Consider the following 23907-nt stretch of genomic DNA (forward strand, 5'->3'; position numbering starts at 1 on the left):
AAACATTTGATTCAGACCAAACCAAACATTTGATTTAGACCAAACCAAACATTTGAGTCAGACCAAACCAAACATTTGATTCAGACCAAACCAAACATTTGATTTAGACCAAACCAAACATTTGAGTCAGACCAAACCAAACATTTGATTCAGACCAAACCAAACATTTGATTCAGACCAAACCAAACATTTGATTCAAACCAAACCAAACATTTGATTCAGACCAAACCAAACATTTGATTCAGACCAAACCAAACATTTGATTCAGTCCAAAACAATCATTTGATTCAGACCAAACCAATCATTTGATTCAGTCCAAAACAATCATTTGATTCAGACATAACCAATCGTTTGATTCAGACTAAAACCAAACGTTTGATTCAGACAAAACCAAACATTTGATTCAGACCAAACCAATCATTCGAGTCAGACCAAACCAAACATTTGATTCAGACCAAACCAAACATTTGATTCAGTCCAAAACAATCATTTGATTCAGACCAAACCAAACATTTGATTCAGTCCAAAACAATCATTTGATTCAGTCCAAAACTAATCATTTGATTCAGACCAAACCAAACATTGGAGTCAGACCAAACCAAACATTGGAGTCAGACCAAACCAAACATTTGATTCAGACCAAACCAAACATTTGATTCAAACCAAACCAAACATTTGATTCAAACCAAACCAAACATTTGATTCAAACCAAACCAAACATTTGATTCAAACCAAACCAAACATTTGATTCAGACCAAACCAAACATTTGATTCAGACCAAACCAAACATTTGATTCAGTCCAAAACAATCATTTGATTCAGACCAAACCAATCATTTGATTCAGTCCAAAACAATCATTTGATTCAGACATAACCAATCGTTTGATTCAGACTAAAACCAAACGTTTGATTCAGACAAAACCAAACATTTGATTCAGACCAAACCAATCATTCGAGTCAGACCAAACCAAACATTTGATTCAGACCAAACCAAACATTTGATTCAGTCCAAAACAATCATTTGATTCAGACCAAACCAAACATTTGATTCAGTCCAAAACAATCATTTGATTCAGTCCAAAACTAATCATTTGATTCAGACCAAACCAAACATTGGAGTCAGACCAAACCAAACATTGGAGTCAGACCAAACCAAACATTTGATTCAGACCAAACCAAACATTTGATTCAAACCAAACCAAACATTTGATTCAAACCAAACCAAACATTTGATTCAAACCAAACCAAACATTTGATTCAGACCAAACCAAACATTTGATTCAGACCAAACCAAACATTTGATTCAGTCCAAAACAATCATTTGATTCAGACCAAACCAATCATTTGATTCAGTCCAAAACAATCATTTGATTCAGACATAACCAATCGTTTGATTCAGACTAAAACCAAACGTTTGATTCAGACAAAACCAAACATTTGATTCAGACCAAACCAATATGATTCATACCAAACACATGATTGATTCAGACTGAACAAACAATAGATTTAGACCAAATAAACAATTAATTCAAACTGAACTAGTATTTGATTCAGAATGAACAAGTATTTGATTCAGACAGAGCAACTATATGATTCAAACTAAACAAGTATTTGATTCAAACCAAACAAATAAATTGATTCAAAGCGAACAAGTATTTGATTCAGACCAATAAAATATTAGATTCAGACCAATCAAATGTTCAATTCAGACCAAACAAACGTTCAATTCAGACCAAACAAACAATTGATTCAGACCGAACAAATATTTGATTCAGATCGAATCAATGAATCTTACTGCTCTGAATCATCTGTCAGGAAACTCTGTCTATTGCACTTAGTGAACTAATCTGCAAATCAGTCGAGAGCAGCAAGAGCTGATATCCGTATGAATCAACACACAAGCCAAACAGAGCATCACAAGTCCAGAATTCCTCCAGAAATCCAGAGAAACAGAGTGAAAACGCATGTAAACTGCACGTCCATGTCGCTAACAATTCTAGATTCAGACCACCAGGATCTTGACCTCGTCGTGCTCGTCGGGCCGGTAGAAGAACGGGATGCAGGGGTTTTCTCCGAGGAATGGAGCGGGTCTGGATTGAGGATTCTGGATCTCCTGAAGGAGCTGCATGATCTGACGGGCCGTCCCGTCTTCTTGGGGTCTCAGGGACGGGCCGGAGATTGGGTCCACTTTGGATCCGGGCCGCTCTGAACTCTGGGATTGAATCTCTGGCTCTGTGCTGGACTGAGGAGATGAAGACACGTCCAGCGCTGTGCTCATGTCCAGAACAGCTAAAGGAAAATGAACGATACAGGAAAGTCAAAGTTTGATGAGATTTTATGGATCACCACACTGCTAGCTATGTTTACATACGACTATATTTATGCACACTGTTGAATATCACATAAAATATGCTTGATGGAAACACCAAGATGCACATAAATGGAAAAAGGATTGGGATTAGGACAACTGATTAGGACAAGAGAAAACGTGCAGAAACTACAATGGAAGCACATTCACTGAATAAACTCCAGCATGCGCATCAGTAGAGTCATGTGATTTAGTCTGAACAGATGATCTAAGGCATGAACTATGGCTTTTCTTGACTGAAATGAATGTACCTGGAGCGTCCACACCGCTGATCTCCATGCGTCTCTCTGCAGGGTGGATCAGCTCCGCATTAGAGTTCAGCAGATCTGGGTTTCCCACAGCACTCATATATCTGCTGTACCACTCGTTACGCTCGCCCACCAGACGCATCACCAGATCCTGCAGCTCCGACAGCTTCGTCTGAACACACACACAAACGCTCCTCATATAGGGCTGCACGATTATGAAATCTGGCTGATGCTTTATTGTCATTCACATATACTAGAGTACACAGAACTAAATTTAAGCATCGGCTCAGCGTTTTCAATAAGAATAACCCTAAACAATGAGTAAATAATATAATATACCAATAATCATATACACAGCAGCTGACTGACAGTCCTTATCGTCAGGAGGATCTATAGTGCAAATCATAATAGTGCATACCAGTTTGCTGTTATCGCTCCAAAATGCAGGACTAAGCTTCCACACCTCACATTCCCCCGCTCCAACTTTACCTGTTTTTAAGTGTGCCTTCACACTGAATCTGTCTCGTTTCCCCAGTTAGCGTGGCTCAATTGGCATATGTGAATCCTGCAACATGCTCGGATCCCCGCCAAAACATTCGGTCTGAGATCGCCTGAATGAGGTGGTCTCGGTTCGATTAAAACGAACTCTGGAGCGGATCGATTGTAGTGAGAAAGAAATAAGATCCGAGCCCGGATATTTCACAGTGTGTCATGAATATGTAATAGGCATATATATATATATATATATATATATATATATATATATATATATATATATATATATATATATATATATATATATATATACGGCTATATGAAGAGAGAATTAGGAGTAGGGCGGGATGTCACTTCTACCAGGAAAATGTGCGTTGAAAATGTCAAATATGAAAGTGAAAGCATGCTAAACTATTAACGAGAGCTGTTTATTCGTTAAGAAAGTTGACTGAACAGCAGTCTTGGTTTATCTGCATTTTCTCTCTAATGTAAGCCTATAATGCATAATTCTAGCCAACGGCTCTGACAAAGTCTTACCTCTGATTTATACTTGGTGACGATGTCTGTGGTTGTCACCATTCTAAATTGAAGCGCAGCTTTTTGTTTATAATGTCTTATTGCTCGTTGTCATTAATTAACAAAAGGACGCATGACAGCTCTGCAAAATAAACCCTGAAACTCTGACCAATGTGAGGAGAGTTTACTCACACGTGACTTGTTTTAGCTCTTTTGGTCCGTTTAGAAACGTTGCCGTGTGAAAGCGAACCGCACAAAGAGCAACATTCAACAATTTTAATCCCTGTTTCAGAACAAAACAGTCGATCCACAGGTGTGAAAGCACCCTAAAAGCCTTCTGAAATAGCATCCTCGACCTTTAGCATTTGAGCCTTTTGAATGTTGAGGGCTGTGTTGTGATGTTTTAGTTGTTATTTATGTGCTGTGTGATTGATTAATTAGCATTGATTGTGTTCAGCACTTTGGGCAACGCTGTATAAATATTGTAAAATTTGTAAAAATATAAATAAACTACTACAACTAAGAAATAATTGCAATTACGTCTATTTTTGAGCCCATACAGAAATGTATAATATTGAACATTAACACATAAGACTAGGGACGGCTCGATAGCAGAGGTGAGTAGAGTATCCAAATCTACACTCAAGTAAAAGTGTTTGAGGAAATGTGTTAATATGTGCTGGTAAAATGATGTGAAAGTGAATATAAACAGTGCCTCTGTGTTTGGGTTTATGTCTCCCCCTTGTGTCTGTTCAAAAAATTGCAGGAATCAAAGTCCTCTTGGTTAGATTACAGTAATTAGAGAGTTAGGTAACACCTTATTTTGATGGTCCATTTGAGTATTAGTAGACTGTCTGCTTAATATCTGCTGATACTGCTGCTAAACAGACATTTAACTGACTATAAGAGACTTTGCAAGTACATGTCAACTTACACTAACCCTAACCTAACAGTCTACTTATAATCTAATGAGAATTAGCTGGCATGTAGATGCCATGTAACTTAAATTCAACAAACAGACCATCAAAATCAAGTGTGACCGAGAGTTATTTGATAATCTCCTCATACCTTCATCTCCTCCTTGTCTTTCGCCAGCATGTTGATGTACTGCTCCTTTTCAACGTGCTTTTGCTTCATGATGGCTCTCTGGTTCTGATACAGCGCGATGTATTCACCTACACCACAAACAGAAGCACATTTAATAAATAAATAACTATGGACAATTATTTGTATTAACCTGATGTGTGTGTGTGTGTGTGTGTGTACTATGTACTTTTGTTGTTTTATAAATTCACATGTATGTTTTTATTGAAGTTTTTTTACATTAACATTAATATTATAATATTCATTCATTTTCTTTTCAGCTTAGTCCCTTATTTTTCAGGGGTCACCACAGCGGAATGAACTGCCAACTTATCCAGCATATGTTTTACACAGCGGATGCTCTTTCAACAACAACACAACACAGGGAAACACCCATACACACTCATTCTCACTCATACACTACGGCCAACTTAGTTCATCAATTCCCCTATAGTGCATGTATTTGGACTGTGGGGGAAACCGGAGCACCCGGAGGAAACCCACACCAACACGGGGAGAACATGCAAACTCCACATAGAAACACCAACTGACCCAGCCGAGGCTCGAACCAGCGACCTTCTTGCTGTGAGGCCACAGTGCTAACCACTGAGTCACCATGCCGCCCCATAATTATTATATATTTCTACCAATGTTAATATATTTATATAATTTAGAATAACATATTATATTTTTACACATATAATAATAATAATTATATAAAATATAGCAATTATTATTATTATATGTGTAAAAATATGTGTGTGTGTGTGTAAATATTTTTGTTTTGTATATTTTTGTATATTTTTGCATTTGAAGACACAGTGCTTCATATAATATTTCTGTCGTTTCTGGAGAAAGTCCTATTGGTTGGAATAAAAAAAAATATTATTTTAAAAATATAACAACTTATGAGGTCAATATTAATCATTTATATTACTATATTTGTATATAATAATAACTAATTAATAAATTGGGGTGACACGGTGGCTCAGTGGTTAGCACTGTGGCCCCACAGCAAGAAGGTCTCTGATTTGAGTCCCGGCTGGATCAGTTGGCATTTCTGTGTGGAGTTTGCATGTTCTCCCTGTGTTGGCGTGGGTTTCTAAACACATGTGCTATAGGGGAATTGATGAACTAAACCGGCTGTAGTGTATGAGTGTGTGTGTGAATGAGTGTGTATGGGTGTTTCCCAGTACTGGGTTGCAGCTGGAAGGTGCATCCGCTGTGTAAAACATATGCTGGAATAGTTGGCGGTTCATTCCACTGTGGCGATCCCTGATGAATAAAGGAACTAAGCCGAAAGAAATTGAATGAATGAAGAATTAATTATTAAGTCAAGTAATTATAACTCTAGTGGATTGTCCACAGAACAAACCACTGTTCTAGCCTAGATTAGCCTTTAAATTCCACTTTGAGCTAAATACTTGTATCTTGCAAAATAGATATTTGTCTTGTCAATTTTTGTTCTTGGTATTTGCTTACGCATGTTTTGTGTTTGATTGTGTTTAATTAGTTTGTTTTTGCTCATATCTGTTTCATATTTGAGTACCTGACATTGACACTGATTTTAATGTCTAATATTTCATATTTTCTTCTGCTTGTAAAGCACTTTATGTAACATTTTATCAAGGAAAAGTGTTTTACAAATAAAATGCATCATCATCATCATCATCATCATCATCATCATTATTATTAATAATAACAAAAAAGTGCGAGATCTCTAAAGCAGCACTCGTGTTATGTTATGTTCTGCTGTTGTGAGGTGCATCAGCGTCTCACCGATAGTGTCAGTTTCTCCAGAGAGCTGAATGCAGCGGTGCTCCAGCTCCTCCAGACGCTCTTTCAGATCCGCTTTCTCCTGCATCAGCTTAGTGAATCTCTCCTGCAGTTTCTCCATCGCCACCCGCAGAGCCTCGTGCACCTCCACCGGGACGCCCTGAGAGCCGTCTGCACAGGAAAAATCAACTAATTAATCCAGGCATTCCCTAAAACAACTCAACTTGCAAGATTTCACATGTAGAGAAGTTTCTGGAATTATATACTACCGCTTTTGCACTCTTTCTTTGCTCCACTGCAGATTTAACCAGAAAAATGCTAAGGATAATTGAGCATTCATAATAATTTAGCAGCAAATCAAGTCAAGTTGAGCTCAATTGTTATTCTGTGACATGTGTGGATATAAAGTGGAATGAAATGTCATAAATTCCACTATAAATAATCATAAATATGAACACAACACTTGATGTAAGAACTATTATAACCTGTACATAACTAAGGCTCCGTTTACACTGCCATTTTTGCTCATAAGACACAGATCAGGTCTGCTCTATGACAGTGTAAACACGAATAAAAAGTATGCATTCGGATATTCAGAGATCGGTTTCAGGTCTCCTTCATATGTGGAAATAAATCAGATAGAAACCGGATATGTGACAACACGACTATCATGTAAACAGACAGATCGGGTTTATTGAGGCGTTCTGTTTTGTACATCATTAAACTTGCGACAATGTGGTGCTTAGAAAGCGTGAGTGGAGACGCCGACGCGGTAAACAAAAACAACAACAACAGAGGAAACATGGAAGAGGAAAGTGGTCAGTCGCCACAATTTGCTCCCTCCAGACCTGAGATCTCTCTCGTACCCACTAATTCCTCTGAATGGTGGAGGACACCATATATATAAACCATAGGTGCAAGCTGCGATGTTGGCTCGTTCTTTCCTCCACCATCTCTGCCTCAAAATCATTTTAAAGTTGGACGAACTTCGCATATTTCAGAGCTAAAAGCAAGACAGTTTCTTCCATTGTTTCTTCCATTGTTGTGCAGATGCTAAATCTAAATGCATGCGCGACGTTGTAAATTGTATGGCTAGTGTAAACACATGAACTGGATACGTGTAAACGGACAGGAAAAAAATCTGTTATAGGCAACAAAGCGGAATAGGGCATCAAGACCTGACAGTGTAATCAGGGCCTAATATACCCGAGCGCTATTCTAACTATACATATACTATACACACTTTAACTATACACATAACCTGAGACCGACAGACTGTACAAGTACATCAGACAGAACAATATTGTGCAGAATACTGTACAAAGGAGCTATTCAAGGTTGAAGACAACAAGCAGTGTAACATGATTAGTGGTACATTCACAGGTAAATGTTTTCCCTGTTCAGTCCTTAGAGAATGAGGTTTAAATAAAGTGTGCGGAGCTTATGGAGAAAAGAGTGTTTCTACTGGTGGTTTATTAAACCGACTCACCTGTGAGAGGGCTTTTTCCAAGGTGACTTACAAGTAAAGATAAAATAAACACTTCAAATGATCAGAGAGCAGCAGAATATAGATGCTATGATAAGTCAAAATTACTAAATATTCATTCGTTCTCCTTCAGCTTAGTTCCTTTATTAATTAAGGGTCGCCACAGTGGAATGAACCGCCAACTATTCCAATATATGTTTTACGCTGCCGATGCCCTTTCAGCTGCAACCCAATACTGAGAAACACCCATACACACTCATTCACACACACACTCATACACTACGGCTAATTTAGTTGATCAGTTCCCCTATAGCGCATGTGTTTGGACTGTGGGGGAAACTGGAGCACCCGGAGGAAACCCACACCAACACGGGGAGAACATGCAAACTCCAGACAGAAATGCCAACTGACCCAGCCAGGACTTGAACCTGCAACATTCTTGCTGTGAGGCCACGGTGCTAACCACTAAGCCACCGTGTTGCCTATTACTTAATATAATGTGTGTGTGATCTACATGAAGCTTAATGTGTATGTGCTGCAGAAAGTCGTATTGAATATATACCTGTCTCTGAACACGTGCTGTGAGTTTCATGATGATGATGATGATGGTGATCATGGCTCATGGCTGACAGCTGCTGCCTGGTGTCCTGATGAATTCTCCTCTCCTCCTCCAACCGGCGGCTCATTTCATCTCGCTCTGCCTCCACACGCGACAACACAGAGTGGATAAACTCCTCCTGCAGCCATCAGAGAAAGAGGAGGAAGAGTTTACTTAATAACCGCTGATGAGCATTCTAGTTATTGTCAGATAAAGGCAGAGCTGAAGTAGTTCCGGCAGGTTGTTACAGCTCCATATCACTCCGCTGAATGAGTTATTTCACAGCTACACCAGTCAGAAATCACATCAGAACACAACAGAAGGAGGAGGGATTGCGGAGGACACTAGTGCTACACACAGGAGACGTTTGAGGTGGACACACACCTGACTAATTCACTCTCAACATACAACATCTGAATAGTGGATTTACAGCAGTGCTGGAGACCAGAGGAGGAGAACAATAATGCAAACCAGGCCGGTGAATAACTGGAAAATTATGTCTACCATCAATTATTCCTTAATTAATTAAGCCACTCAAACAGATTTAATGGTCTCAGCACTTTAGAAGTCAATTATGTATATTTCCTTTAAATTTTTTATTATTAAATGACATTTTTTATGATATTGAATACATACAGTTGAAGTCAGAATTATTAGCCCCCCATTGAATTTTGTTTAGAGTCTAACACCCAAATGATGTTTCATTTTAGTTTGTTTTGAATCATGAACTCAGTTCACTACCATACACATGCTTTTCACTACTGACCTCCATTTATACTGACTTTGTCTGCTTTAAATACTTTTGTTAATTATGCTTTTTGTTAATAAATCATTTCTCTTTTCACTTTACCTGGTTCATATTGACTCTCTAATGTTACAAGTTTGAGTCGGTTGTATCAATGCAAAAGCACATTCTGCACACATTGGAGGAGGAGGAAGAGGACACAGGTACTAGACTGGCCTGCCTGCAGTCCCGACCTGTCTCCAATAGAGAATGTGTGGTGCATTTTGAAGCGCAGAATGTGACAATGAAGACCCCATACTATTGCCCACCTTAAGACTTGTTTGCAGGAAGAATGAGACAAAATGAAACCTGAAACTCTTCATAACTTGGTGTCTAGAGTCCCTAAACGTCTTTTAGGTGTTGTGAAGAGGAACGGCAACATTACAAAGTGGTAAAGGCTTTACTGTTACAATTGGTTATTAAAAATGTGTTGCAAGAACCAAAATTGGAATGTGTGTTTATTTAGAAAAAACAAACAATGTAAAATCACGAGTAACACATTAAATAATGTTTGTTGTATTGTCTGCAGTGAAATACAAGTCAAAGTCAATTTGGAAATCACTACTTTCTTTTTTTATTTGCATTTTCTGTACTGCCTATTTTTTCTGATTTGGGGTTGTACAGCTGAAGTCAGAATTATTAGCCCCCCTTTGAATATTTTTTTTTCTTTTTTTAAATATTTCAGAAATTATGTTTAACAGATTCAGGAAATTTTCTCAGTATTTCTGATAATATTTTTTCTTCTGGAGAAAGTCTTATTTGTTTTAAACACCACAAACACCATTTTAAGGTCAATACTATTAGCCCCCTTATGCAATATTTCATTTTGATAGTCTACAGAACAAACCATCGTTATATAACTTGCCTAATTATCCTAACCTGCCTAGTTAACCTAGTGAAGCCTTTAATTGTCACTTTAAGCTGAATACTAGTGTCTTGAAGAATATCTAGTCTAATATTATTTACTGTCATCATGACAAAGAGAAAATAAATCAGTTATTAGAGATGAGTTATTAAAACTATTATGATTAGAAATGTGTTAAAGAAATCTGCTCTCTGTTAAACAGAAATTGGGGAAAAAATGAACAGGGGCTAATAATTTAGGGGGACTAATAATTCTGACTTCAACTGTACATTAAATTATATTGAATAAATAAATATATATTTATTTTAATTATTATTTTAATAAATGATACAAATACTGTTATTTATAACTATAATAGCATTAATTAATCCACTCTATACTGATGGTAATAAATATTGATGTTTTATTTGCTTGGAACTAATACAACACAAATACATTAAACCGAAAGAACAGCAATCTCATGCATGTACCATAATGCTTGTAGCAGAAATGACATAAATAAAAACACAAGTGATTTTATAAATCCAGTACACTAGACATGACTACAAGTTTGTTAATTTATCAACTAATGTAAAGAGTTTTTTTAATGATTATAATGGGCAGTCTATCATAAGTAGCCAGTAAATGCAAACATATTAGCAGAAAATAAGTCATTTTCAGAAGTGAATTGAGTGATGTCTTTTTTTGTGGAACGCAGAGAAAGTGTATTTTGACTATAAAGCTTCCTAACCAAATGTGACGCTCATCGTTCTGCTCATTTTAATGAACTCACCATTTCTTCTCTGCTCTCGAAGTCTTCAGGAATGGCGATCTGTGATTTCTGGAAGCTCTCGGGGAGCGTCTGACTCTCCAGCCCATCACCTGAACACAGCAGCAGGGTGAAATTAGTGTAAATTAGGCATGGGATGATAACCAGTTTAAAAGTTTACGACGGTTAGGAAAAGTTGGCAACAGTATCTCCAGAAGTCAAGGAGCCTCCACATCAAAATCTACAATTCAGCCCACGATTCAGCAAACATTTGAGAAACAAATCACCTATACACCAACATCCAGCATGCTGCAGAGCTGAACAGTGCAGTAGCTTTACTTTATAGCCACCGAACAGAAAGATCTCCAAACATGCCTTTTAAAGATGTAGAGAAATCAGTGTTTCTGAAACTAATGAAGACAGCAGAAGTCAATCATTTACTTTAATTATTCAGCCTGACATGTCTACTGCTTTAAAATATTTCTGAAGATAAAATATGTTGTGTTCAATAGGGAAAAAGAAGTTGCTGTTTTTAAAAAGAGCTTATTTTAGAGCAGCGATCACTATACTGTGACACTGTGATATTTTTATCCAAGGTTATCATACTATCAGAATCTTATGGCAGCCCATGCCTAGTGTAAAATCAGGGTAAATCTGCACTCTCACCTTCGTCTCGGTGTGATGTGTTCATGATGGATCCGTTCAGCAGCTCCTGCACCTCCGTCTTCAACTCCTCGTTGTCTCGGGCCAGACGGCTCAGTTTCTCCTGCAGGAGGAAGCAATGATTAACACTCATTTATATAGTGTCTTAAAGTCTAATGGAAGGCTTTTGGAAGCGCAGACAGATGCTCAAGACAGTTCTGGAGGGAATAACAATAGATAAATAATACTGAAACACTGTGATGACGGGCTGACAGAGGCCTTTTACAATCAGCATAACAACATTTCACATCTGCAACAATGGAAAGCTGGAAACATCTAAAGCTGCAAACTAGTGCTGCACGATTAATCATATCGCAATCGCGATGTCAGCCTATGCGATTACATTACAGCAAATCTTGCGATTATATTATATAAACGAATGCATTTGTGGACGTAACAAGACATTAATTCTAAGAGCTGTATAACGCCTGTTTCACACCGCAAGCGTCAGCAGCGCGTGTGCTTGTGGTCACGTGACTTTCCGCAGTGCAGTGTGGAGATGGGAGAAAATGGATACAGAACAGACCGACACAACTTGTGCCCAGAAAAAATGCTACCTCTGTTATTTGACGATATTTTGGCTTCAGGATTTTGGACACTGAGCACAAAGAGGTACTGTGCAAAATATGCCAAACTAAAACTGCTACATCACGTGGCAACACGACAAATTTATATCAGCACCTGAAGCAACACAGAGTAAATGCATGGCGATAAAGCCAAGACTGTTAAAGAGACCGAACAAAACAAAGCACAACCCAGTGTGAGCAGAAGAAAACAACATTACAGATGTGTTTTCAAGTCTCACGCCATATAAAAAGACGTCGCAAAGATATAAAGAAATCACTCACTCCATCACACACTGTTTGGCAAAAGACATGATGCTCATATACACTGTTAGTAAAGAGGGATTTCAGAAAATGTTTCGCACACTGGACAAGAGATACCAGTTGCCCTCAAGAAACTTCTCTCAAGTCGCAATACCTGAGCTTTACACCAAGTGCCGTAGCGAGGTTCAACTTGAAATAACTGCAGTGAAATTATTTTCAACCACTACGGACCTTTGGACAAGCAGGACGACCGAACCATATATTAGCCTAACCGTGCACTTTATCGATGATGATTTTGAACTGAAAGCCGTTGCCTGCAAACATCGTATTTCCCTGACGATCACACGGGAGAGAACATAGCCGCGGGTTTGAGAGAGGCACTGGCTGCATGGGACCTCTGGGAGGATGGTTTGGTCGCTGTCACAAAAGACAACGGCACGAACATCGTCAAAGCGGTGGCGCTTAATCACTGGACTAGGTTCCAGTGCTTCGGGCATAAACTTCATTTGGCCATTGGTAAGTTAAATGAATCTTTTCATATTTAAAGCTACTTAACTGTACGTTAGAGATGACAGCTATTAGCATATTTATTTAAGAATAAATGAAAATACAGTTTAGAAATCGGTGTGTCACAAAGAACACTAGAAATGTCCCATTAAAATTATTTTCATCATTAGCACATGACTCTAAAAATTAATATGTTTAAAGAACACTTTCCTCTAATCTTCTCTTCATCGTTAGATTAAAAATGGTGAGTGATTTGATAAGAATATTAATAACAGGGTGTTTGTCGTAATTTTGTTATTGTTTTATGCTAGTATCAATTTGGAATATTGCAGCATCTTCTAGTTGTTGCTAGATTGCACTGTATACTGTATCTCAGTTGAAAAAATAAAAATTTCAGCATTATTAATAATCCGTGTGTGCATTTTTCTTGATAACAAGCAAGTTGAGTCATACCACTCGTTTATCGTATCGCAAATCGCAATTTTACCTTAATAATCGCAATGTGATACTTTTTCCCAAATCGTGCAGCCCTACTGCAAACCAGCATTAATGCATCCAATCACACATTTTTATTGTCACATGATCACTCATAACAACATTACATGGCGTTTTTAGTGCACACAAAACAATTTATTCACTAAATGTGGTTCAATCATAGTTTATGAGCATTGTTCATATCAAATATGAAGTTTATCCTATTGAGCTGTGTGCATAAAAACCTTTCTAAACTTATGTGCATCTTGGCATTTCCATCAAGCATTTTGTATGCAATAATAATCATGTATGGCAATAAATCAAAAATACATTACATTACATTCGAGTGTGCTACTGAAAAATCTCAGTTTCAAGCTAAAGAGAATCAGGACACCGCTACCCCTTTAAGTGAATGTGCCAAATGAGGGGTAGGGGTGTCTCAATTCTCTTTAGCTTGAAACTGAGATTTTTCAGGAGCACACTTGAATGTGATGTAATGTATTTTTGATTTATTGCCATGTCAGCAACCAAGGCTATTTTCATGGCAAGAACATTCCAATATTAAATAAACAATTAAGAACAACAAACAAATGAATACACAAGTTAAATAAGATGTTTAGTGTTAATATATGATAAGAATTCTAAAGTCTTTTCTGGTGTCACTTTGTTAAAAATGTCCTTAAGAGAGTTCATTTCATTAAAAAGTCATCTAGAATCATTAAAAGCAGGACAGTCCAGTAAAATGTGGGTCTTCATCTTTGAGCAAAAACACATGGGTTAATCTTGTATGCCCAATACGACACCTGCTAAAAATAACTTCATCAAATCTAGTCTTAAAATTCGGTTTAAGATTTAAGGTTGGATTTCATGCAATTTATTATTTTCCAATGCATCCCACTCCTCTTGCCACTTGTTTAAAATGTAAATGTTGATAAAAGGTCTCATCTCTGATGGAGGAATTTAGGAGCACACTCGAAACCAAGGGCTATGAAAATGTACCAGAAGTAAGGAGAGGCACACATTCATATTTTTAGTCATTATTATGAATTTTTACAACAAACAAGCACATGTTTTATTATATTCATAACCGCGTTCATGATGTACTGTCATGCTTAAAATATATATAAAATAAAAACCACTAAATTTGGCTATCTATAATCCCTAATAATAACTCCTGTACAGCAGTCCCACAACATCCTGACACTCGAATTCCCTTTCAGAATAGTCTAGTGGCTGAGAATGGGCTGTTTACAGTGTCTGGTATAATGTTAATGTTGTTTACATAGATGAATATGGCCACTGTGTAAATGCACAGTACAGATCTCATCGCCACATTATATGGTTGTGATAACATAATATATGCCTTCAGTGATTTCCTGAAGATAAATACCAAAACATAACACAACTGGGATAACTACAGCAGTCGCGATCATCTGATCTCACATGAAGCAAGAGATCGTGATGACATATGATGCTGTAGTGCTGTCCCATTTCTGAGGGGTACATTTTGAAGCCCTTCCCCTTCACACACGGTTTCAAGGGCCAAGGGGAAGAGGTACAAAAATAGAATTGGGATTGAGCCTAAAATGCATTAAAACAGATGGATGGAAACATATGCTGTAAATATCTGTAAATTAGCAATTTTCCGTGTTTTACATTTACATTTAGTCATTTAGCAGACGCTTTTATCCAAAGCGACTTACAAATGAGGACAAGGAAGCAGTTTACACAACTATAAGAGCAGCAGTGAACAAGCGCTATAGACAAGTTTCAGGTGTGTAAAGTCTAAGAAGCAAAGCATTAGTAATGTTGTTTTTTTTTGAGAGAGAGAGAGAGGGCACAGTTAGTGGTATAGCCAGAGAGGCAGTTGCAGATTAGGAAGGAAAGTGGAGACTAAACAGTTGCGTTTTTAGTGGTTTCTTGAAGACAGCAAGTGACTCTGCTGTTCTGATGTAGTTAGGGAGTTCATTCCACCAACTGGGCAGATTGAATGTGAGAGTTCGGGAAAGTGATTTCTTCCCTCTTAGGGATGGAACCACGAAGCGACGTTCATTCCCAGAACGCAAGTTTCTGGAGGGCACATATATCTGCAGAAGTGAGAGCAAATACGAAGGAGCACAGCCAGAGGTCGCTTTGTAAGCAAACATCAGAGCTTTGAATTTGATGCGGGCAGCAACTGGCAGCCAGTGCAAACGGGTGAGTAGCGGAGTGACATGTGCTCTTTTGGGTTCATGTTTTTATTTTTTCCACTTTTTTCAGCTTATGAACTGCATTATGGGAGCTTGATCCTTCTTCCAACAACTTTTAACCTTTAAAAGTGTGAAAAAGTGACGTTTCTGCACGTTTAATAGTTTGCAGTGCTATATTGTCTGGGTTGGTGTTGTGTATTATGCTACAGAAATCTCATAATAAACTGCAGCACATTTTCTGTTACTTTACAGACTTATTTCTCTAGATATTATTCCTTATACATTATACTATTTCAGACGTCTAAAATGTCTGAAGGAGATTTCAACATCCCATAATGCAATTCACCACCAGAAAGACACTTGTGAGTCAGAAAATATGCAAACGGTTCATTAACTGATATTCTTACAGTGTAGCTAGTGCAGTGCCGTGTTGATTTACCTGCACCTCCTGCAGCTGCATGTGGCTCTGCTCCAGCTGCACTTTGCCCTGCACCTCGTCGTGCTGCAGTCGGTCCATCAGCTGCGTCTGCTGCAGGAACTGCTTCTGCAGATGCTCTCGCTCCACCAGCAGCTGCTGATATCCAGCGCTGTACTGCTGCAGATGAGCCAGATACTGATCCCGCTGCTCCTGCACTGACGCCAGATCAGACGAGCTCTCCAGCAGCTGATGGAGAAAAACACGTCAACATTTATAATCAGGCACAGACAGAATCTGCAGGCATTTTGTGCCAGTTTTGCACAGAATTTTGTTATTAAAAAAAATAAAAATAATAATAATAATAATAATAATAATAATAATCAGCAGATTTATGCTGAATGGTTTTAGCAGTATAGTAACAAACTTGAAACATTAAATAAAAAATAATCACTTTTTAACTTTTATTTAATGTTTACAATACAAATGCAATTAGATCCACTTGTTTGGTAAACAAAGCAAGTCTCTTGTATAATACATCTACTACAAGACCAAAACAAGCTTATTTAAAAAAATGTTTTACCTAAAAACTGTATTGTACATAAATCCTTTAACATTTGCATATTAGTTAATAATATTACTGAACTTAAAAGTTCTGTATGTACGTTTTTGACTCTTCTAAATCATAAATACACCATAATATGTTTGCAGATATTCAGAAACATGCTCAGTGAACATTCTTGTTTATCTGAAACAATGCTGAAGTCAGATATTCTGCTTTGATAATGTGAGTTACGTGCCGGAACGCCTGTCTTTGTCATATAACCCGCCCACTGCCAGTTTAGCCAATTATATTTCAGCATCCGGCTTGCCTTGGTAGCAAACAGCGTACTTAATTCATTCAGTCAGGAAGGCTCTGAAAGCATGCGTCCGTGACTGAAATGCGACCTCCGGTGGACAGTAGCAGGCTCAAAAATGAGATGCAGATTCAGAGTTCCACATGAGGTTATTAATTAGCAAATTATAAATATATACACATTATGAAAGTAAACATTAGATGAGCCTGTTACATTGTAATCCCATGTCCTAACAACATGCTATGTGACGAGATACACAGTGATGAGCAATTTGGCTGTTTGCACCAGACAAAACACGACACAAATGTAAATGCAGCCATTCAGAAGCACAGAATAGTGCACTCACTGCACTCCAGCAAAATGGTAAGGTTTATAATCTATTTAATACATATTAAAGGTTTTTAACATGATTAAATGTAGATGCTGAATTACATGTTTAGTTATAAAGTTCAATCTCAAACGGTTTATTTTATTTTCCAGATCTGAGCTGAACTATCTGCTGCTGCTTTCATTATATGGCAATAAATGTGATGTGAAATGGCATTCAGACTCACATTATTAGCATTTAACTCTGAATAAAGCACATGAGCTGTACCTGAGCTGATCAGTGTCAGTTTTCTGTTGTTCTCCTGTGAGAAACAGAAACCGTTTCTAAAATATCAATTTGAGGTATTGGTTAGGACAAAACTCCTGTTAATATGAAAAATATTCTTTCAGTAGCGTGTCCCTGTTATTCAGAACTCAGTTTATATCACTCGCTCCTGTCCCCAATCTGGCAACCTGCACTTGCGTTTGTTTTGATCCAGGAGTGCAATACCTAGATCAACCACTGGGTGTCAAACTGACATACTGCACCTTTAATATAAAAACTGAACAAACAGATATTTACACACATTTACACAAGTAAATAAATAGACTCTATTAGATGAATAGATAAACGATGAGCTAAAAAATGTTTGGATTTCACAGATATTAAAGGTGTAAATATGTCATACATGTACATATATTTAACTTATGTTCTGTCGGTAAATGAAAACGGTGTAGTGCATCAAAACAAAAGTAAAAACAGGCGAATTCGCAGTTATACAAAGATTATCTTTATTATAATATTTTATTTTATTAGATTTGATTGATTAAATACACAAGTATGCATTACTTAATTTTTTATATTTTATTTTAAATTTAGTTGTATATTATTTTATATTATATTATTTAAATTAAAGTAATTTATTATTTTTTGTAATGTTATTTTTTTATAATATTATATATTTTTTCTATTTTCTATTATATTTTATGTTTTTTTTTTTAATTAATTTATTGATTCCTTCACTGCATTTATTTTAATTGTAATTGTTCATGTATTCTCATTAACTTAAAGGCCCTGTGGTTCTCTGTTATAAACCCTAAACACGCACAGAGACATGCACGCGCACACACACGCATAACAAGCATGCATACACACACGCACCTGTTCTTTGGCATTGTGCAGATCCTCCTGCAGCTGACCCATCTTGCGGGCGATCTCCTTCTTCACGTACTGCTCGGACTGCAGGGCGCTGGTCAGCTCCATGTTCTCATTGGTCTGAAAAAAAGGTCAAAGGTCAGAGGTCACATTCACAGGGTTTCTGCAGGTTTTTAAGGGTAAACTGAAATGACAGTGTCAGAGTCATCTGAACTTTTCCTCATGAATAAGTATTGTTCTATGTTTCTGTTCAGTTATTTCACTTTAAAGGTAATAAAATTAAAGTATTCACTGCCATGAAAGTGAAATTACAAAACCGACTGCTCTGATTTAAGATCCTTTTAAGGCTAAATTCACTGAAAAGTGGTTTAAAATTGAACACCCTATGTTATTCCCTTTCTCACAGAAAACCATGATTTTCAATAGGCTGTCCAAACGTTTTCACATGATTGCATGTCTAGAGCTCACCAGTTTAACGAAGCCGTTCTGCAGCTCTGCCAGCTGGTCTTTGAGTTCTCGGTTCTGGGTCAGAGCTCTGCTAATGGTGGCTTTATCGCTCTGGACGTCCTCCAGAATCCGCAGGCGATCCTGAGCGTCTTCGGCAGTACGTTCAGCCTGCCGCTCCAGTTCCTGCAGCTTCACTTCCTGTTCCTGCACCAGACGGCTCAGCTGCTCGTTGTCCCGCACCTGCAGCACACACAAACACACACATGCAGTTGAAGTCAAAATGTTCATTTACGGGTGGGCGCGGTGGTGGACTGGGTAGTGCTGACGCCACACAGCAAGAAGGTTACTGGTTTAAGTCCTCGGCTGGGTTAGTTGGTCATTTCTGTGTGGAGTTTGCATGTTCTCCCCGTGTTGGCGTGGGTTTCCTCCGGGTGCTCCGGTTTCACCCACAGTCCAAACACATGCGCTATAGGCAAATGAGTGTGTATGGGTGTTTTCCAGTGATGGGTTGCAGCTGGAAGGGCATCTGCTGTGTAAAACATATGCTGGAATAGTTGGCGGTTAATTCCACTGTGGCGACCCCTGATGAATAAAGGGACTAAGCTGAAGGAAAATAGATAGATGTAGATAGATAATAAATAATGCTTTATAATACTTTAAAATGTATAGATGACTTTATCCTGCTGGAGTTTATAGCCGTTTCACTTCAGGACGCATTAATGCCGCTCTGTAGGTCTACTGGAGACATTCATAAATATTCCTAGCAAATCTAATAAATGTCAGAGACATACTCGTTACATAAACGCACTAAATCGCACTTCAGCAGTGTTTATTTGAGAGCGCACAAGAAGATCTGCACTTGGGAAGTGTATATTTGAGGGAGCGTGCAGGAAGTTTTGTGCACAAACAGAGGAAATTGGCGCGCAAGCAAAGAGATTCACATACTCGTATTACACAAACGCGATCTCGACTTGTAATACTGCCCTCACCGCATTTGTCACTGATATAACGCCATAAGCAGTTGGTAGATCTGTGTAAAAGGCCTGCCACCACAGCAGGAAAACATCCAAGAGGAAACACTGTACTGTATGATATTATTAAATGATTAATAAAATCCTAATTTATGCTTGTTAACATTAAGTAATAATTATTTTAACTAACTAAAAATGAACAACTGTATTTTCATTAACTAACAATAACAAACATTAATACTGTAATAAAGGTATTGTTCATTGCTTGTTCATTTTATTAAATACAATTACTAACATAAACCAATACAATATTATTGTAAAGTGTTACCACTTAATTTAATATTTTTATTAAATTTAAATATTACTTACATTGATTTAAATTTAGAATTTAAAATTAAATAATTAAGTTAAAATCCCATGTAAGTGCTACTCGAATGCATTTAAATATGTAAATATGCAGCTTTTAGCATACTCACCCAGTGTAATAACTTAGCTGAGCGCTGCAATGCATGTGTGTGAATCCTGAAAGTCCCTAACCTGCGCTTGAAACTGCAGACTGAGTGCGTCTCTCTCCTGCTGAAGGCTGCTGAGGGTCTCCTGAAGGGCTAGTTCAGTCTCTGAGGGCCCCGAGAGCTGAGACACGGCCTGCGGCTCCTGTTCTGTGCTCATCACAGCTGCAAACACAAGCCAGATCCGTCATCAGTTCTGATTCTAAAGCTCATCCAGATCTTACTGTCTGAAGAGATGCTGAAGAGTGTGTGCGTGTGTGTGTTGTCCACAATGATGGGAATAACATGTTAAATATAACTGATTATAATTAATGCATGTGTGTGTGTGTTGTCCACAATGATGGGAATAACATGTTAAATATAACTGATTATAATTAATGCATGTGTGTGTGTGTGCGCACGCTGTCCAGAATGATGGGAATAACATGTTAAATATAACTGATTATAATTAATGCATGTGTGTGTGTGTGCGCACGCTGTCCAGAATGATGGGAATAACATGTTAAATATAACTGATTATAATTAATGCATGTGGGTGTGTGTGCGCACGCTGTCCAGAATGATGGGAATAACATGTTAAATATAACTGATTATAATTAATGCATGTGTGTGTGTGTGCGCACGCTGTCCAGAATGATGGGAATAACATGTTAAATATAACTGATTATAATTAATGCATGTGTGTGTGTGTGCGCACGCTGTCCAGAATGATGGGAATAACATGTTAAATATAACTGATTATAATTAATGCATGTGGGTGTGTGTGCGCACGCTGTCCAGAATGATGGGAATAACATGTTAAATATAACTGATTATAATTAATGCATGTGTGTGTGTGTGCGCACGCTGTCCAGAATGATGGGAATAACATGTTAAATATAACTGATTATAATTAATGCATGTGTGTGTGTGTGCGCACGCTGTCCAGAATGATGGGAATAACATGTTAAATATAACTGATTATAATTAATGCATGTGTGTGTGTGTGCGCACGCTGTCCAGAATGATGGGAATAACATGTTAAATATAACTGATTATAATTAATGCATGTGTGTGTGTGTGCGCACGCTGTCCAGAATGATGGGAATAACATGTTAAATATAACTGATTATAATTAATGCATGTGTGTGTGTGTGCGCACGTGGTCCAGAATGATGGGAATAACATGTTAAATATAACTGATTATAATTAATGCATGTGTGTGTGTGTGTGCGCACGCTGTCCAGAATGATGGGAATAACATGTTAAATATAACTGATTATAATTAATGCATGTGTGTGTGTGTGCGCACGCTGTCCAGAATGATGGGAATAACATGTTAAATATAACTGATTATAATTAATGCATGTGTGTGGTGTGTGCGCACGCTGTCCAGAATGATGGGAATAACATGTTAAATATAACTGATTATAATTAATGCATGTGTGTGTGTGTGCGCACGCTGTCCAGAATGATGGGAATAACATGTTAAATATAACTGATTATAATTAATGCATGTGTGTGTGTGTGCGCACGTGGTCCAGAATGATGGGAATAACATGTTAAATATAACTGATTATAATTAATGCATGTGTGTGTGTGTGTGCGCACGCTGTCCAGAATGATGGGAATAACATGTTAAATATAACTGATTATAATTAATGCATGTAGTGTCTGAATTATTGTTTCCACTGGAGAGAGATGTAACTGTTAGTTTACGTTTAGTTGAGTTTATACCGTGTAAACATATCTACATTCTTAAACAACTGTCTGTCCATTTATAGTTACTTTAATAATAATGTGAACGAGATACTGACTTTTTGTGGGAGGTAACTAGTGACTATAACTAATTATTTTTAAAATATGCTCAATATTGGTGGTACCTGCAGTGTTTTCCAGCTCTATAATCCTCTCCTGCAGCTCCAGAATCTGAGCAGCAGTGCCGTCTCGCTCCTCTGACATCAAACGCACCTATAATACACAATAAACAAACACAGACAAATCAACTGTGTGTGCTTTACTAAATATAAGCCATGCTTGTTTCAAAGCGAAGCATATGCTGTGTCTCAGTTCGCACACTTACACCACATCCTAAATGCATGAACGTTTGGTGAAGAAATAGTGCATGCTTTTGAGTGTGTAACAGAAGAGTGTGCAAGCTGTGGTACAAACTACTTACTCATTAACGGATCGTTCTGTTGCTTAGTTATGACACCTGTCAATACAGGTGGCAGCTCGACACATCATCCACATTTCTGTCTTGTGTAATTTCCTACAGTATTATAGACTCAGCAGCAGGTTAATCTGCCATTCACAAGTCTTTCATGCAGAGAAATCTGCGCAGGTGTTTGCAGAATTCTGCATTCAGAGGTTAATGTCCAAACACGTCTTTATAGAAGTTCACGTAGTTGTTGCAGATTAAATACAACATGTGAACTGTTATTAATATTCTCCAGTTGGCTAGATATTAATTATTAGTCATTCAAACACCTTCACCGAAGCCTCTCCACTTCATAATTTGTCTCATGTGTCCGCCATGTTTGTAGTTTGTTTACACTTTTTACCCGTGTTTTTTGTAAATCTAATTGAATGCACATAAAACACCCAATGCATTGTGGGTAATATTAGCGGTTAATGTACGGATGCTCCTACACTTCACATTCCTACCTCAAATAGTCAAGCATCCAGAAACCTCTTTTCAACATACTACGGTTTGGGATCCACCAAGTCTGCTTTCAGGCATACATGTATATATGAATTTGCCTATTACATATCCATAACACACGATGATATAGCCTGGTTTATTAGTTTGTAAGATTGTATTGCTTTCTCACTACAACTGAACTGCTCTAGAGTTTGTTTCGAGCAGAGACCACCTCATTCAGGCGAACTCTGACTGATTGTTTTGGTGCTGAACAGAGCGCAATTGCTGTGTTTGCATATGACTAGGGCCACACAGAATCTGCGCATGCAGAACTCCACAGATTTTTAGCCCATCATTAATTCTGTTTATTTATTTGAGTATTTATATTTGTTCGGTTTTTAAATTAATTTCAGTAATATTATTGACTAATATGAAAATATTCATTCATTTATAATACAGTTTGTAAAGTCATATTTTCTGTCTTTTAGTAGAGATATTATATGAGAGACCAATTTATTTGTTTACCAAATAAAGTGGATTTAATTAGATTTGCATAGTAAACAAAACAAAAAGTTAAAAGGTATTACTTTTATTTCATATTTCAAGTTTTTAGTTATGATACCTGTTGGAGAGGCGGGACTTGACATACCTGTCTATCATCCTCATGACACAGAAAAAAGCAGAGCTGTGTAGAGAAACGCCCGCAGCTATGGGAAATGGCCTCATCCTATGTGCCTCTGTGTGCGTCTTTAGCGAGCTGTGAGTACATATTTTGATATAAAGGACAATCGTTCTCATTTCAGTATCTAAGGATCGCGTGATTTGGCGTTTATACGCTATTAGCGGACATTCAGAAATGACGGGGTTAAGCTCATCCAGCGCATTCACGTGCTCTCGCACAAGTTTATGATCATAAGATCGCTAGTTGTATGTAAATTATGTCTTATACATGCTTGT

The 23907-nt window shown here is 37.6% G+C and overlaps 1 protein-coding gene across 1 annotated transcript in view; it reads right to left on the reverse strand.

Moving 5' to 3' along the window:
- Nucleotides 1-1308: 1308 nt before the first annotated feature.
- golga2 (golgin A2) overlaps nucleotides 1309-23907 on the reverse strand; it is a 48607-nt gene continuing 26008 nt past the window's right edge. The window contains exons 14-25 of the mRNA XM_056458911.1: nucleotides 22190-22277; nucleotides 20356-20492; nucleotides 18869-19087; nucleotides 18407-18520; nucleotides 16106-16330; nucleotides 11634-11733; nucleotides 10992-11080; nucleotides 8535-8709; nucleotides 6490-6657; nucleotides 4696-4802; nucleotides 2620-2788; nucleotides 1309-2289 (exon numbers count right to left, since the gene is read on the reverse strand). Coding sequence (XP_056314886.1) covers nucleotides 2003-2289; nucleotides 2620-2788; nucleotides 4696-4802; nucleotides 6490-6657; nucleotides 8535-8709; nucleotides 10992-11080; nucleotides 11634-11733; nucleotides 16106-16330; nucleotides 18407-18520; nucleotides 18869-19087; nucleotides 20356-20492; nucleotides 22190-22277 — 1878 coding nt within the window. The 3' untranslated portion in view covers nucleotides 1309-2002. The remainder of the gene's footprint in view (nucleotides 2290-2619; nucleotides 2789-4695; nucleotides 4803-6489; nucleotides 6658-8534; nucleotides 8710-10991; nucleotides 11081-11633; nucleotides 11734-16105; nucleotides 16331-18406; nucleotides 18521-18868; nucleotides 19088-20355; nucleotides 20493-22189; nucleotides 22278-23907) is intronic.

The sequence above is a fragment of the Danio aesculapii genome, chromosome 5, assembly GCF_903798145.1.
Source record: "Danio aesculapii chromosome 5, fDanAes4.1, whole genome shotgun sequence".
NCBI classification, from domain to species: domain Eukaryota; kingdom Metazoa; phylum Chordata; class Actinopteri; order Cypriniformes; family Danionidae; genus Danio; species Danio aesculapii.